At 43.8% G+C, this 17,888-nt stretch overlaps 3 protein-coding genes across 9 annotated transcripts in view; all 3 read right to left on the bottom strand.

Moving 5' to 3' along the window:
* LOC131756068 (protocadherin gamma-C4) overlaps positions 1-17,888 on the bottom strand; it is a 173,965-nt gene that overhangs the window by 143,596 nt on the left and 12,481 nt on the right. For 2 of the 7 annotated variants that reach the window (XM_067031832.1, XM_059062845.2), the window contains exon 1: positions 4,113-6,726. The exons of 3 other annotated variants lie outside the window; for them this stretch is intronic. In XM_067031832.1, coding sequence (XP_066887933.1) covers positions 4,113-6,536 — 2,424 coding nt within the window. In that variant the 5' untranslated portion in view covers positions 6,537-6,726. Of the gene's footprint in view, positions 1-4,112; positions 6,744-17,888 lie in introns of those variants that run through there. 2 more of the 7 variants (XM_067031820.1, XM_059062836.2) reach the window with 2 other exon arrangements.
* On the bottom strand, positions 9,115-11,365 carry LOC131756073 (protocadherin gamma-B1-like). The gene is given in 3 exon segments (XM_067031107.1): positions 9,115-9,938; positions 9,941-10,135; positions 10,138-11,365. Coding segments are annotated over 3 exon segments (2,247 nt in total).
* Positions 14,391-17,058, bottom strand: LOC131756070 (protocadherin gamma-A3-like). The gene is given in 2 exon segments (XM_059062852.2): positions 14,391-14,441; positions 14,443-17,058. Coding segments are annotated over 2 exon segments (2,490 nt in total). The 5' UTR covers positions 16,882-17,058.

Here is a 17,888-nt window from a genome sequence, read left to right as displayed (position 1 = left end):
CACTCATTATATCTTTTATTAAATTGATGGAAATTTGCTTTTTATTTTTTGACAGTTTGCAGAGGTTTCTTTCAAATTCTCAACCATTTGTTAGTAATAAAATGTAATTTTTTGATTGTTATCAAATTTGAGGAAACTTCTATTGAGTTTCTTTGAAACCTGAGCTGTAAGACTTTGGTGCATTTTATTTTATTAAATTAATTTTTATTGGAGTATAGTTGCTTTACAATGTTGTGTTAGTTTCTGCTGTAGAGCAAAGTGAATCAGCTATACGTATACATATATCCCCTCTTTTTTGGATTTTCTTCTCATTTAGGTCACCACCAAGCATTGAGTAGAGTTCCCTGTGCTGTACAGTAGGTTCTCATTAGTTACCTATTTGATACATAGTAGTGTATATATCACTCATTATATCTTGAAGATAACATATTCTAACAGTACATAAAAAGGTTTCCCATTTTTAAATTTCTTATAGCTATGTAGTAGCCCATCATATAATTGTGCAACAATTTATTTAACCAGAAATATTACTTTCTAAAAGAAACCCAGTGTCCACTCAAACAAAAATGTATTTTGCATGTGATGTTAGTTATAAATTATCTACTGCCCTCCTAGGCATTTAAAAAATATATATCACTCTGATTCTGGAATGTATTCTTAATGCCAGCATCCAAATATGTCTGTCACAGTTTCAAGACAATTGATATTTCGAAATTATATTTTAAAGCTTCAGCATTTTAAACAATCTATCCTCAGATACGATTTGTTTCTCAATATTCATTTATTATTTTCTCTTTCCTCTTCTCATGCCAGCTAGTTGTATCATACCACATTCCTGTTTTACTCTATGTATTGTACCACAATTTCCCATGAAGACAAAGGCATTTAGAAACTCAAACTCTCCTTCTTAAGCTGAATTGAGGCATAGTCCACAAACTATTGCTACAATTTCTAGGTATCTAAAGTTCACTAATTTTTGCAGTCCTAGACATTCATGAATATTTTCCCCAAGTCAGATCATCACAAAGCCCAACGGTGACAGAGATACCTATGAGCAATTTTTGGGACCAGGACTGAGACCTTCTTACTAAATAGCATAAATCATATCACTTTAGAATCTAAGTCACCCAGCCAGTATAAGAGGCTCCCAAGATGAAAAAGGAAAGATTTTAAAAGTTATGTTTTCCTCAGAAATAAAAAAGGGTCTTATAGTGATACCATAATAGGTAATTTAGAAATTATTAAAATCACTCCTGCAAGCTATTAAATATGAATGAAATTAAATAGGCAATATTTTCAGTAATCACAGAAATGCACCAAAGGAATCACACATAGTCACTGTTGGTGCATCTCACAAACTACACAACACTATATATGAAATGTACCAATCCAGTTGAGAAACTATCCCTGTTAAAGTTATATCTAAATGTTAAGTATATTCCCCAATATTTATAAATTGCCATTGTTTAATCATAATGGAAAATACCTATCCCAAAGGGAAGAAAAGTAAATTTCAAGCAAAGTACATTAGGGTGTAAAAAGAGGAAATTTCAAAATACTCAATCCAGACACAATAACAGCTTCATAAGGGAGAATGCTTTAATATAAATATACACAATTGCCTCCTATTTCACAATTCTAATCTATCCTTTCAGTAATGCCTAAAGAAAAATGGTTTTAAAGACGTGAGAGGCAGCAATCAGAGAAGAAAAAGAAATAAAAGGAATCCAAATTGGAAAAGAAGAAGTAAAGCTGTCACTGTTTGCAGATGACATGATACTATATACAGAGAATACTAAAAGATGCTACCAGAAAACTACTAGAGCTAATCAATGAATTTGGTAAAGTAGCAGGATACAAAATTAATGCACAGAAATCTCTTGCATTCCTATACACTAATGATGAAAAACCTGAAAGAGAAATTAAGGAAACACTCCTATTTACCACTGCAACAAAAAGAATAAAATACCTAGGAATAAACCTACCTAAGGAGACCAAAGACTGTATGCAGAAAACTATAAGACATTGATGAAAGAAATTAAAGATGATACAAATAGATGGAGAGATATACCACGGTTTTGGATTGGAAGAATCAACCTTGTGAAAATGACTATACTACCCAAAGCAATCTACAGATTCAGTGCAACCCCTATCAAACTATCAATGGCATTTTTCACAGAACTAAAACAAAAAATTTCACAATTTGTATGGAAACACAAAAAACCCTGAATATCCAAAGCAATCTTGAGAAAGAAAAACAGAGCTGGAGGAATCAGGCTCCTGGACTTCAGACTACACTACAAAGCTACAGTAATCAAGACAGTACAGTACTGGCACAAAAACAGAAATATAGATCAATGGAACAGGATAGAAAGCCCAGAGATAAACCCACACACATATGGTCACCTCATTTTTGATAAAGGAGGCAAGAATATACAACGGAGAAAAGACAGCCTCTTCAATAAGTGGTGCTGGGAAAACTGGACAGCTACATGTAAAAGAATGAAATTAGAACACTCCCTAACACCATACACAAAAATAAGCTCAAAATGGATTAAAGACCTAAATGTAAGGCCAGACACTATAAAACTCTAGAGAAAAACATAGGCAGAAAACTCTATGACATAAACCACAGCAAGATCCTTTTTGACCCACTTCCTAGAGAAAGGGAAATAAAAACAAATATAAACAAATGGGACCTAATGAATCTTAAAAGCTTTTGCACAGCAAAGGAAACCATAAACAAGACCAAAAAACAACCCTCAGAATGAGAGAAAATATTTGCAAACAAAGCAACTGACAAAGGATTAATCTCCAAAATATGTAAGCAGCTCATGCAGCTCAGTATCAAAAAATCAAACAACCCAATCCAAAAATGGGCAGAAAACCTAAATAGACATTTCTCCAAAGAAGATCTACATATTGCCGACAAACACATGAAAGGATGCTCAACATCACACATCATTAGAGAAATGCAAATCAAAACTACAATGGGGTATCACATCACACTGGTCAGAATGGCCATCATCAAAAAATCTACAAACAACAAATGCTGGAGAGGGTGTGGAGAAAAGGGAACCCTCTTGCACTGTTGGTGGGAATGTAAATTGATACAGCCACTATGGAGAACAGTATGGAGGTTTCTTAAAAAACAAAAATAGAACTACCATATGACCCAGCAATCCCACTACTGGGCATATACCCTGAGAAAACCATAATTCAAAAAGAGTCATGTACCACAATGTTCATTGCAGCTCTATTTACAATAGCCAGGACATGGAAGCAACCTAACTGTCCATCGACAGATGAATGGATAAAAGAGATGTGGTACATATATACAACAGAATATTACTCAGCCATAAAAAGAAATGAAATTGAGTTATTTGTAGTGAGGTGGATGGACCTAGCGTCTGTCATACAGAGTGAAGTAAGTCAGAAAGAGAAAAATAAATACCGTATGCTAACACATATATATGGACTCAAAAAAAAAAAAGAAAGGTTATGAAGAACCTAGGAGCAGGACAGGAATAAAGACACAGACGTAGAGAATGGACTTGAGGACAAGGGGAGGAGGAAGGGTAAGATGGGACGAAGTGAGAGAGTGGCATGGACTTATATATACACTGCCAAATGTAAAATAGATAGCTAGTGGGAAGCAGCCAAATAGCACAGGGAGATCAGCTCAGTGCTTAGTGACCACCAAGAGGGGTGGGATAGGGAGGGTAGGAGGGAGACGCAAGGGGGAGGAGATATGGGGATATATGTATATGTATAGGTGATCCACTTTGTTATAAAGCAAAAACTAACACCATTGTAAAGCACTTATACTCCAATAAAGATGTTAAAAAATAATAAAAAATAAAGACGTGAGAGGGTTAGAAGTATAAAATTAAGAAATTTCTGCTGAAACTATAACTGAATGAAGATTACAAAGTATAAGTAATCAATAACTACTAGGTGTAGTAACTGTTATTGAACATTATTGAAGGATCATCTGCCCCTCCACTTTAAAGCACTTTAAAGAATACTAAAAAAGAAGTGTCATTTATATGTAATTGGAGACATTTATGCAGCTCTCTGCCCACGTTTCAGTGTGGCAAGATCTGACTCACCTGTTGAAGACTGGGTTCTCCTTTTCTTTCAAGTAAATCTTGAGATATCAGGAGGGGCCCACTTTTCTCACAGCTCTCCTGGCTGATGAGCGTGTCGGCGTAGTTGGGCTGCGGGAAGATCACGTGACTCCCCCGCGAGTCCGCGGTGAGCGAGACCTCGTGGGAATAGGTCTGCAGGAAAGCTCGCACCCCGTCCACGCCCACAAAGTGGGAGGCGGGCACGCTGGCCAACCTGCTGGCTGAAGCCTGGAGCAGACGCGACATGTGCCACCGCCGCAGTCTGAGCGCCAGCAGCAGGATGATAAATGCGAGGAAGACGCAGGAGACTGCGGCCACCGCCACCACTAGGTACAGCGTGAGGCCCGAGTCATTAGGGTCCGCTGAGGGCTTCAGGCTGCCTAGGTCAGTCAGGACGTCTGGGATGCTGTCAGCCACGGCCACCGTGAGCGTGACGGTGGCCGAGAGAGGGGGCTGGCCGTGGTCCTGGACCGCCACCACCAGGCTCTGCTTGAGCACGTCTCTGTCCAGCAGGGCCCGCGCTGTGCGCACCTCACCCGTGTGCAGCCCCACCGCGAAGAGTCCCGGCTCGCTGGCCTTGAGCAGGCGGTAGGACAGCCAGGCATTCTGGCCCGAGTCTCTGTCCACAGCCACCACCTTGGTCACCAGGTAGCCAGGCTCTGCAGAGCGGGGTGCCAGTTCCACACCGGTGGAACCGTCGGTGGGCAGGGCGGGGTACAGAATCTCAGGTGTGTTGTCGTTCTGGTCCAGCACGAATATGCTCAAAGACACGTTGCTGCTGAGTGGAGGGTCCCCGCTGTCGCTGGCTGTGACAAGTAGCTGCAGGTCTCTAACCTGTTCATAGTCAAAGGAGCGCAGAGCATACAATACACCTGTGTCAGAGTTGATAGAGACATAGGAGGAGAGAGGCGCCCCCTGCAGCTTGTCCTCCGCCAGTGAGTAAGTGACCATTGAGTTCTCGTTACTGTCAGGGTCATGGGCGGTCACAGAGAAGATAGAAGCTCCCCTAGGATTGTTTTCTGGAATGTAGGCCAAGTAGGAAGCTTGAGGGAAGGCAGGTGGGTTGTCATTGACGTCTGCCACGTTCAGTGAGATGTGTGTTTCTGTAGACAATGGTGGAGTTCCGTGGTCAGTGGCAGTTACCGTGATGTTATATTCTGAGACTTCTTCTCTATCCAGAGCCCTGTGTGTCAACAACCGATGATAATTTCCAAAGGTCTTTTCAAGTGTGAATGGCAGATTATCTGGAATAGAACACGTGACAAGGCCATTCTCTCCTGAATCACTGTCATGCACATTGAAAAGTGCAATTACTGTGCCTGGGGAAGAAGTTTCTTGAATAGAGCTGGTGAGAGATGTAACTGTGACTTCTGGAGCATTGTCATTTACATCCAGAATTGTCACCAGTATCTTACTTCTGGCTCGGAGACCAGGCCCATCATGGGCTTCTACATCTATATCATAGAACTCAGAGTCCTCATAATCTAGATCCCCCAATATTGTTATGTCCCCAGTCAGAGAATTCAATTGGAATAGCTGGGATATTTTAGCTCTTACTTTCCGGAAAGAATATGTGACTTCTCCATTGGCTCCTTCATCTGTATCAGTGGCTTTTACTGTGAGTAGCCTGGAGCCCACCGGCACGTTCTCCTGCACACTCACATGGTACTCGGGCTGAGTGAATACTGGGGCATTGTCGTTGGTATCCACAAGTGTTACACGGATCCTGGCAGTGCCGGAGTGAACCGGGTCGCCTCCGTCGAAGGCGGTGAGAACAAGATGGTGAACCGCTTCTTCCTCGCGGTCCAGGGCGCGCTCCAGCACGAGCTCAGGGTACTTAATCCCATCAGCTCCGCTTTGCACATCCAGGGAGAAGTGACCATTCGAGCTGAGCTGGTAACCCTGCAGAGAGTTTATCCCTATATCCGGATCAAAAGCTTCAGGAAGAGGAAATCTTGTCCCAGGATTTTCATTTTCAGCTACTTTTATTTCCCTTTGCTCTGCCCCAAAGTTGGGCGCGTTATCATTAACATCGATTATTTCCACTTCTACTCCAAAAATCTTCACTTTGTCCTCTAGGAGAATCTCCAGGTTTACTACACACTTTGGAGATCTGTCACAGAGCTCCTCCCGGTCTATCCTGCCCGCAGTGACCAAGCTGCCGCTTCGCGGGTTCAGAGCGAAAAGCTGCGTCCTACCTCTGGAGACGATGCGGACTCCGCGCTCCGCCAGCTCCCGGGGCTCCAGCCCCAGGTCCTTGGCGATGTTGCCCACGAAGGAGCCTTTCTCCAGCTCCTCAGGCACCGAGTAGAGGATATGTTCGGCCCGGATTTCCCACAGGGCCCCCAAGAGAACGCAGATCCCGATCAGCCGGCTGCAGTCTGGGCAATAAGGAGAAGCCGCCATTACAGCCCCGCGGAGGAATAGCTTACTCTTGGGTGTTCCCTTGGTGGAGGCCTGAGGATCCCAAGGATCTTCAGGGTCCAAGATAATGTGCTTTCACCGTTGGATGTTGGCGCTCTCGGGGGTCCAGTTTGAAGCTTTCTAAAGCCCCAGAGCTAGTGCTTTGTAATGCAGAAGTCTTGTGGTTTGTATTAATTTCCTGGTTCTTTTCTTCCCCCTATTGGTGAACAGCGACACTCAGAGTCCTAACCTGTTACTGCAGTCTATTCTTGGTAAATAAAGTATCACTTGCGTACACCGTTTCTTTTCCCTATTCTATTTTCCTCAAAATGGTAAAAGTCAAACACCTGCTGTTCAACTTGCAATTAAAATCCAGAAGTGATCCAAAGATTCCTGTACAATAAGACTTATAAAATAATTTATTTTTTTCAGAGACAATTTTTTTTGGTAAGAATTTTTCTACCTCTTTTTAAGTTTTTGCATTATTTATTCTCATAGCCCAATTTCACTACTGTGTATTGCATAAGGACATATTTATCCCTCCCAGGAACAAGGTTATACTTGACGACTGAAAGAATAAATGGATGAAAAGACAGGTCTGGACTCCAGTCCCAACCTATGAAGAAACAAGTATTCTCACATGGGTTGACCCTTTAGAATCTGGGGCAAATTTTCAATTCCCTTGTAAGAAAATATCTACTGTTCAGAGAGTTAGTCTTACCCCTGTGCAAATGGGCTTGGCAAATATGATAATAGGTTTGGGAAGGACATTTGCTCATTAATTTTATATAAGAAGATTCTAGGCCACAGGTTATATCTGTGATGATCATGTTCACAGTGAGTCCTCGCTCTAGAACAGCGCCTTTCCTAGAGTATACACTGAAATAGTTTTTCAGTGCTTAACAAATGAGTTATTAATGCAGCTGCAAAACCTAAAACAATGGGTAAATAAATGATCTTAAAAGGAAATAATAAAGGTAAGAAGACAGAAAAGTTAAACTGAAGCACTGTGAAGAGGAAATGGTGTTTCAGTGAATCTTTTTCACATTAGGACACATCCAGAAGGTATTATCTTACTATTATTTATAAGTTTACTTTAGTTTTGATTTTAGAAATAACCAGTAAAAGGAAATATTTTAGTAATTGTATATAATCATTGCATATTTCATAGTTTTCTTATTCATTAATACTTAGAGTAATTTACCAATCTGAGAAAACTTGAAATAAAGCAGCAGGTACTCAGTTCTTTAGATTATTACTTACATAATAATTCGTTTCTACAAATTACTCATAAATTTTGACCAGACACAAAAGTCCATTAACTATTCAGAGTTTTAAAATTCTCAGACTTTGGAGAATAGATTAAAGGTATTTTTCACAATCCTCAAAAGACTCACAAATTGCTGGGGATTGGGAGGTAAAATAAAATATTTTGAAAAAATGTGACTCACTTCTCAGAAACCTATACTAAAAAAGTAATATGGGGGCTTCCCTGGTGGCGCAGTGGTTGAGAATCTGCCTGCCAATGCAGGGGACACGGGTTCGAGCCCTGGTCTGGGAGGATCCCACATGCCGCGGAGCAACTGGGCCAGTGAGCCACAACTACTGAACCTGCGCGTCTGGAGCCTGTGCTCTGCAACAAGAGAGGCCGCGATAGTGAGAGGCCCGCGCACCGCGATGAAGAATGGCCCCCGCTTGCCACAGCTAGAGAAAGCCCTCTCACAGAAACGAAGACCCAACACAGCAAAAATTAATTAATTAATTAATAAACTCCTACCCCCAACATCTTCTTAAAAAATAATTTTAAAAAAGTAATATGGAAAAGGCTCTGTGTACAAAAAATGTTTGTTACATTCCTTACTACATTAGTGACAAAGTAGAAAGGGTATAAAAATAAATTATTTAAGAATGGTCAAGAAAATTATTCTTGACAGATTTTGAAGTGGGAAAAAAGACCCGAAGTTAGTGATTCAAATGTAAAACCTGGCAGTCTTTGCTGCATGTGATAAGGCAAAAAAGTGCTAAGAGAATTATTGGAAGGCTATATTAAAACACACATCGCAGAAAAAAGTTAAACAACTAGAATGTATTTGATGAAGATAAACATTAACTTAGGCAGAAAGAACTGTCAATACATTTACAATCTTGAAAAAAAGGAGTATTACACATCAACTAAGTAAGGGCAGTGTTATTACTAAGGGTGGTGACATCCAAGAAAAAGCTATCTTTAGCAGGATTTGTTGACCATATAGAAATGCCAAGAGTACAAATTGAGTAGTAATTAGGTAACTGCCAAGACTACTGAGCAATCAAGGGACCAATCTCCATGCATCCAATATACCTCCTCTCCCACTACCACCACTAGAACAATGAACAAGGACCAAAAATAATGATGCACTATCGAGAATAAAATACAATAATAAAATTTAAGTAAGTCTGCAAAAACTCACGTGATGGGAAAAAGAGGAATCATAAGAGATTTGGGGGTCTTCATTACTGGCACATATACCCATAGAAGGATCTTCACCTAGGAGATCTGGAGGGGTAGCTGTTTCCGGGGTCACGTTGTGAAAATTAAATTTCACAATTTAAATCGCACAGTTGAATGTGAGGCAACACATAGATTGTAGGAATAGGGCAATGTTCCCTCACTGTAGTTGGGGGGAACCCTCCATCCAGACTTGGAACTCAGACCAGGCTTAAAGCAGCTCCACGCAGCGGGGCTGGAGGAGTGTTGAAGGTGGAGGGCGACCGCAGGAATCACTGCCAGGAAGAAGAGCACCGAAACCAAGGCCAAGGCCACCACCAGGTAAAACTGCAGCTCAGCTTGGGGGTCAGTGGGCTCAGGGTGGTCACTGAGGTCCGGCAGCGCCTCCTGCAGGCTGTCCGCGAAAACCAGGAGCAGCGTGGCGGTGGCCGAGAGGGGCGGCTGTCCCCCGTCGCGCACAGCAACCAGCAGGCGCTGGCGGGCCGCGTCCCTGTCGCCCAGGGCCCGCGCCGTGCGCACCTCGCCCGTGCGCAGCCCCACGCTGAAGAGTCCGGGCTCGCTGGCCTGCAGCACGTGGTAGGACAGCCAGGCGTTGTGTCCAGAGTCGGCGTCCACAGCCACCACCTTGGTGACCAGGTAGCCGGGCTGCGCGGCGCGCGGCACCGTGTCGAAGAGCGCCGAGCCGTCGGGCCCCAGTGCCGGGTACAGCACCCTGGGTGCGTTGTCGTTGCAGTCGCCCACCAGCACGCGCAGGCTCACGTTGGCGCTGAGCGCGGGCGAGCCGTGGTCGCGGGCCTGCAGCGTCAGCTCGAAGGCGCGCAGCTGCTCGTGGTCGAAGGTGCGCTGCGCGAACACCACGCCGCTGTGTGCGCTCACGGACACGTAGGACGACAGCGCGCGCGGCTCCAGGTCGCTGCCACGATGGAGTAGGAGACGTGGCCGTTGGGCCCCAGGTCTGGATCTGAAGCGCTAACTTGGGCGATGGAGGCGCCGGGCGGATTGTTTTCTGCCACGTAGGAGGCCTAGTGGAAAACTGGAGTGTTGTCGTTGACATCGCGGATGTGTAGGGTGATGCTTGTACTGGAGGAGAGGGGAGTCTTGCCCTTGTCGGTGCTGTGATGGTGACATTGTACTCTGCCCTCTGCTCTCGGTCTAGGGCACCGTCAATCACTAGCTTGTTATAATTCTTAGAGGTGGATTCTAATTTGAAGGGAACTCCTTCTTGAATATAACATGTCACCATACCATTTTTTCCAGAATCCTGCTCTCACACTTTAATGAGGGCAATTACAGTTCCAAGGTCTGAGCCCTCGGGAATCTGGCTAGAGAAGGACATTAATGTCACCTCTGGAGCATTGTCATTCTCATCAACAATTCCAATCTGAACATTACAGTGAGCTTTGTGTACCCCTCCATCCTTAGCTTCTACACCCAACATATACCTACTTGTCTCTTCAAAGTCTAATGTACCATTGGTTGTGATGTCACCAGAATTTGGATAGAGAATGAAGAGGAGGCTGGTAGTTGAGGAACTGAGGAAGGCATAGGTGATTTCTGCATTAATGCCCTTGTTCTTCTCAGTAGTCATCACCTGCAGCACAGAGGTTCCCCGGGGCACATTTTCTTGGAGGTTAACCCTGTAAGTGTCCTGGCTGAACACCGGAGCATTATCGTTGGCATCGATGACCTGTATCCGGATCTGGGTAGTGCCGCTTAGAGGAGGGTCCCCACCATCCATGGCAGTCAGGATTAAGTGGTGGGAGCTCTGCTGTTCTCTGCCCAGAGATTTTTCCAGCAGTAATTCTGGGTATTTACTTCCATCGGGACTTTCCTTTGTTGACAGAGAGAAGTGCTCATTGTGGCTGATGGAATATATCTTCAGTGAGTTACTTTCTACATCTGCATCTTATGCAGAAACCAGAGGGAATTTTACCCCGGGTAAGGCTGACTCGCAGATTTCCAAGTCAATGCCGTTTGCAATGAAACTTGGGGCATTGTCGTTAATTTCTTGAATTGCAACACTCACATGGAAAATAGTCATTGGGTTTTCAGCGACCGTTTCAAATTCTAGTGCACACTCAGATTTCCTCCTGCAAATCTTCTCTCGATCTATCCTACCGCTCACTAGCAAATCCCCATTCTCTGCATTCACACTGAAAAACTCCTCTGCACTAATCTGCAGTTTTCGAGCTGGCAACTCCTAGACATTGAGCCTCAGATCCTTGGCCAGGTTCCCCACTCTCGAGCCCTTGGCTAGCTCCTCTGAAATCGAGTACTGGATCTCCTGGGAGATTGCCTTCCACAACAAAGACAGCAGGAAGAGAAGCAGTACCTGACTTCTCATTGTTTCAGCTTTTCTGGAGCTCCTAAGCATTTCTGGAACCCTCTGGGAAGCTGCTCTTCAAGATGTCTCTGGGATGTTTAAAAAAATCAATGACAGTTCCCTGGACTTTTGTGATTTGAGGGTAGGACTTATTTGTTAGGCACTTGAGGTTGCACAGGAGGTGTGTTTGCGTTCTGATGTGCACAGGACAAAGCAGGAAAACACTCTGCCCATCACTCCTGTAGAACTGAGAACCCTTATGTTCCCTTTGGTCAACAGTGGCACCCGGAGGTTGTCTGATAAAACTGCATATTGCCCAACTAGTTATTCCTCAAACTGTAAGCTCTTGAACCTATATATCTGGTCTTTTTTTTTTTTTTTTTTTTTTCGGTACGCGGGCCTCTCACTGCTGTGGCCTTTCCCGTTGCGGAGCACAGGCTCCGGACGTGCAGGCTCAGCGGCCTACCCGGACCGGGGCACGAACCCATGTCCCCTGCATCGGTAGGCGGACTCTCAACCACTGCACCACCAGGGAAGACCTTGTCTTTTTATTTGTTGGAAAGAACAAACTATTCAAATTTTCCCTTTAAATCTGATATTTTCTAGCTTTTCATAATCTCTGAAGTGTTGCCATCATTTTATTCCTCTTTCTTCATTAAATATTTTTTCATAAGGCATACAGCTTTTTTCTTTCAGTTTTGGGGGCAAAAATATCTTCAGTGATTCCACTGTATTTATAAACACTGGTATGACTGGTATGGATGTAACCAGTTAGGTTACTGCTAGTGGATAAAAAGGTCTAGTCTTTGCAAAAAAAAGGAGTGAGTCAAAGCCTTAGACTTATTTTAATATATTGCTCATCATTTTAAAACATAGATAATCTTCCCATTAAGTACAGAGGAGCCTGATATTTTGTTAGAGAGCAATCTAATATTTGAGCACACACATGTTTTTATAAAACTGAATCTTGTGTAAGCTTATTTATTTCTTTGAAATCAGTGCTTCTTTACTATATGACTGTATACACAAATACTCTTTAATGACAATTCTCAGCTCCAGTAAATTTATATCATTAATAAGTGTAATGAGTTTGATTTCACCACTGGTAAATCTTGGAGAGGAATTGAGAGTTCTTAGACACTCTATTTTGAAACTTACCTGTAATCCTTGAACCAGTCTTGGGTACTAAAACAAACACCTTTATTTCAAATGCACTACCAAATTAAATACAAACTCAACAATTTATTCTGTTATTTTGCAGTGCTAATCCATACCCCTCTTACATTCCAGTCAAGACAGATTATTATCTGTGTCCTGAAGACATCCTTTCCCTTGTTTTCCCTACTTCATGCCTTTATACTTTCTGTTCATTTTATTATAAACCCTCCTCCCTTTTTATTGTAATGAAGTCTTGCCTATCCTTTAAAAATCCTTTTTAGTTAAAATGGGATGTCTGAGACTTCTTATAATCCATACAAGCAGATGCCTTTGTACTCTGTGCATTTTCCCAGGGTATATGTAGGCTATGCTTTTTTAAAAAAATTATTTATTTTATTTATTTATTTTTGGATGCATTGGGTCTTCGTTGCTGTGCACGGGCTTTCTCTAGTTGCGGAGAGTGTGGGCTACTCTTCGCCACGGTGCATGGGCTTCTCATTGCGGAGTACGGGCTCTAGAGTGCAGGCTCAGTAGTTGTGGCACCAGGCTTAGTTGCTCCGCGGCATGTGGGATCTTCCCGGACCAGGGCTCGAACCCGTGTTCCCTGCATCAGCAGGAGGATTCTTAATGACTGAGCCACCTAGGCTATGTTTTATATGAAATTCTTAGAAAATTCTCTTTGAACATATAAAGTTCCCCTGACCCTAGCCATTTAATTTTTTTTCTCATTACAAGGAAAGGTATATTAATATTGTAAGGATTTTTCCTAAAAAATATTCCAAAGGTAATGTGCCTTTTTGCTGTGATGCATTTGCAGGCTTGAGTGAGAATATACACTTTTCTGCTTTCAGTTATTTTGTTCAGGCCCTTTTGTCTCACACTTTTGACTGTACCTCTTCCTAACACACTGAAGGAGAGGTGTATTCCTTTGTTTGAGACCTAATGAAATCTAGTTTGGCCTAATTTTGGATGACTCTCTGGTGCAATTTTACGGGTGAAAATAATTTCATAAATTTCAAAATGGGCCAACAATTTCTAGCCCAAGGAAGTTTTAGGACTCCTATTCCATTGTTGAAGTGGATGGTCTGGAAACCTCTCACAGAGGTTAAGACATATCTCCTTACATTTAAAAATGTTTCCCAAAGGACAAGACCTGCCACTGCAAGGCTCATAAAAGTTTAGGCAATTGAGCTTCCCACCTTCAGAAAAAAGGCTGAAATCCATATGGATACACACACACACACACACACACACACACACACACACACACACACACACTTTAAGTATACAAAGTAGGGACTACATGCCAGGTAAAAGAATTTGACCAACGTCTATGTTTTTTACCCTATCATTTTTATGTCATCAGGATGAAATAAGTTAGGTCTGTCTTGGAAGGATTTAAGCATCATAATATTATAGCCTAAAATACCATATATATATGTGTTTATGTATATTATATATATGCTTTATATATATATATATGCCTGTTTACCAGGATAGATTAGGTAGGTTGGCGTGACAAACTTCATCACAGTGATTTAAAATGAAAAAAGTCTACTTATCGCAGGTATACAGATCAATGTTGAGTCAACCACAGGGCTCTTCTGTCACTGTAGTTATTCAAGGACCCAGATAGATGCCACAGTCACAATTTCAAAGAATAAGTTAGAAATCTGGTAATTCTTACGATGGCAACTAGAACTTCGTTTGAGAAGAGATTCACATACTTTCATTTACAATGTACTGGTCAGAACTATTTACTAGGCCCACTCAGCCATACCAGATAAGGAAGTGCAGCCCCATCACAATCCCAGAAGAAGAGAGGAACATATATTTAAACAAAAGAATCAATGACGACCACATTGCTTTATTTTCAAATAAATGTGTGTTAAAGCTTTATAATAACCACACTGGCATAACTGTTCTTTATAATGTTCAAAAAGAAATAAGCTCACCTGAAGTTGCTTGGGATCTCCTTTCATTTCAAGTAAATCTTGAGATATCAGGAGAGGCTCGCTTTTCTCACAGCTCTCCTGGCTGACGAGCGTGTCCGCGTAGTTGGGCTGCGGGAAGATCACGTGACTCCCCCGCGAGTCCGCGGTGAGCCAGGCCTCGTGGGAATAGGCCTGCAGGAAAGCCCGCACCCCGTCCACGCCCACAAAATGAGAGGCGGGTACGCCCGCTGGTACACCTCTCGAAGCTTGCAGCACATGCGATCTGTGCCAGCGCCGCAGTCTGAGCGCCAGCAGCACGACGACAAAGGCCAGGAAGACGCAGGACACCGCGGCCACTGCCACCACCAGGTACAGTGTGAGGCCTGAGTCGTCAGGGTCTGCTGAGGGCTTGAGGCTTCCCAATTCGGCCAGGACGTCTGGGATGCTGTCAGCCACTGCCACTGTGAGAGTGACTGTGGCGGAGAGAGGGGGCTGGCCGCAGTCCTGGACTGCCACCACCAGGCTCTGCTTCAGTGCATCTCTGTCTAGTAGGGCCCGCGCTGTGCGCACCTCACCAGTGTGCAACCCCACCGCGAAGAGTCCCGGCTCGCTGGCCTTGAGCAGGCGGTAGGACAGCCAGGCGTTCTGGCCTGAGTCTCTGTCCACAGCCACCACCTTGGTCACCAGATAGCCGGGCTCTGCAGAACGGGGTGCCAGCTCTACACCCGTGGAACCATCGGTGGGGAGGGTGGGGTATAGGATTTCAGGTGCATTGTCATTCTGGTCCAGCACGAATATGCTTAGAGACACGTTGCTGCTGAGTGGAGGGTTCCCACTGTCAGTGGCTGTCACCAATAGTTCCAGGTCTCTAACCTGCTCATAGTCGAAGGAGCGCAAGGCATACAGGACTCCGGTGTCCGAGTTTATGGAGATGTAGGTGGAGAGAGGAGCCCCCTGGAAGGCATCCTCAGTCAGTGCATAGGTGATGTGGGCGTTCTCCATGCTGTCAGGGTCCTGGGCGGTCATAGAGAAGATGGAGGCTCCCCTGGGGTTGTTTTCAGGAATGTAGGCAGAATAGGAGGCATGAGTGAAAGCAGGTGGGTTGTCATTGATGTCCGCCACATGCAGCGTGATATGTGTGTCTGTGGACAGCGGCGGACTTCCCCCATCTGTAGCTCTCAGAGTGATGTTATATTCGGACACCTGTTCACGGTCCAGGCATCTGGCTGTCACTAAGCGGTAATATCGGTTTATTGATTTTTCTAAATTAAATGGCATATTTCCCAGAATAAAAACTGTGACTTGCCCATTTTGCCCAGAATCCCGATCATGCACGTTGATAAGGGCAATTTCCCTTCCAGCAGTAGCCTCTTCTGGGACTGATCCTGTGAGAGAAGTAACAGTAATTTCCGGGGCATTGTCATTCACATCCAGAACTGTGACCAGAATCTTAGCTCTTGAAAGGAGACCTAGTCCATCTTGTGCTTCAATTTTAATTTCATAGAAAGTAGCATCCTCATAATCTAGGCTTTGTGATATTGATAAATCCCCAGTCACTGAGTTGAGATTAAAAATCTGAGCGATTCTCCCAGGCATTTTATCTAGTACATAGGATACTTGAGCATTAAATCCCTCGTCAGGGTCAGTGGCATTCACCCTGAGCAGCCAGGTGCCTACTGGCAAGTTCTCTTGAACACTTACTCGATACTCAGGCTGAGTAAATACTGGTGGATTGTCATTTGCATCCAGCACTATCACTTGGATGCACAAGTTGCTAGAATGAACAGGGTCGCCACCATCAGAAGCAATTAGGACAAGCTGGTGAACTTTCTTTTCCTCACGGTCAAGAGCCCGCTGCAGCACCAGCTCTGGGTACTTGGCCCCATCAGAGACACTCTTCACAGCCAAGGAGAAGTAGTCACTGGGGCTGAGCTGATAGTTCAGCAGAGAGTTCATGCCCGCATCTGGGTCAAATGCAGTCTTAAGTGGAAATCGAGTTCCAGGAACCGTTAGTTCACCAATTTTTATTTCCAATGCCTCTGTTAGAAAATCAGGAGCATTGTCATTAATGTCTCTAATTTCTATTTCTACTTCAAAAATTTTCAATTTGTCTTCAACCAGGATGTTAAAACTCACCAGACACCGCGCGCTCTGAGCGCAGAGCTCCTCCCGGTCTATCCTGCCTGCGGTGACCAAGCTGCCGCTTCGCGGGTTCAGAGCAAAGAGCTGCGTCCTACCTCTGGAGACGATGCGGACTCCCCGCTCCGCCAGCTCCTGGGGCTCCAGCCCCAGGTCCTTGGCGATGTTGCCCACGAAAGAGCCTTTCTCCAGCTCCTCTGGCACCGAATAGCGGATCTGCCCGCATCCAGTCTTGCACAGCGTCCCCAGAAGTGCGTACAGCAGGGCCAGTCCTCCGCCATTTCTGAATCTCAGGTAATTGGTCATTTCCTTTTTGGTGAATTATTTTCTCTGAACTGGGTACCAATTTCTCTCGACGGACTTCAGTCTTATTTTCTCAAGGAACTAACCCTTTCGTGGGCCTAATTTATAGGTTACGGAGCTGGCTGACGGAAAGGGTGAGCTTTGGAGCAGCCTCGGATCTTGTAAGTGTGATTTGCTGGTTCTTTGCTCTTTGGAAACAAGGAAATGGATTAGCTCTCCAGTGGCGTTTTCCTCCTTGAGTGGTGAACAGCGACGCTCAGAGGCATAACCGTTTACTGCACCCTCTTAGACATACCCAAGCCAGACTTTGTTTCTCAGCACCTGAAATTCTTTTTATCAGAGGTAATGGGATCGGTTTTTATTTCACATAACTGAATCGCTATATGTTAAAGGATGTGACTTCAAGTTATCTTCCTTGGGAAGCCATGAGCTAATCTTAAGATCACTAATATTGCCTCAAACATGCTGAAGTTACTGTTTTGAAATGTTCAGACAAAGTTTAAGAACCTCACAGAAATATCAGCCATATTTATAGGGCATGCCTCTTGAAATTTGTCCTTGATAGCCTGACATCTTGGTTTCAATATTTTCCATTTAACCCATTCATTAAACACACATATAATTAAGTGTACGACAAAACCTGGGGATTTAAGGTGAACGATATGAACACAGCCACTTCTTTCACAAGTTATAAGGATATAAGAGCAAACAAGGAATTACAGTGCATTGAGATAACTACCATAATGGGAGAAGCCAAGGGCAATGGGAGGGCCTCCAACATGGTCTTGGAGGTTAGCAAAGGCTTCCCCAAGAAACATGAGAGGAGTGGATCAGGGATAAGGCCTGGATGTGAGAGAGGAGAGCATGGGAATGCCTAGATGTGAGAGAGAAACCACAGAACTTCAGGGTACTGAAAGTAGTCCACTTTGCCTAAATCTAGTGTATGAAGATGTTTTTAAGGACTGAAAAACTGAAACTAGTAGAGATAAAGTTTTGTTTTATATACCAGA

Source organism: Kogia breviceps, chromosome 4 (genome assembly GCF_026419965.1).
Source record: "Kogia breviceps isolate mKogBre1 chromosome 4, mKogBre1 haplotype 1, whole genome shotgun sequence".
NCBI classification, from domain to species: domain Eukaryota; kingdom Metazoa; phylum Chordata; class Mammalia; order Artiodactyla; family Physeteridae; genus Kogia; species Kogia breviceps.
Note: the sequence above shows the minus strand (reverse complement) of the source record. Positions and strands in the feature narration are given on the sequence as shown.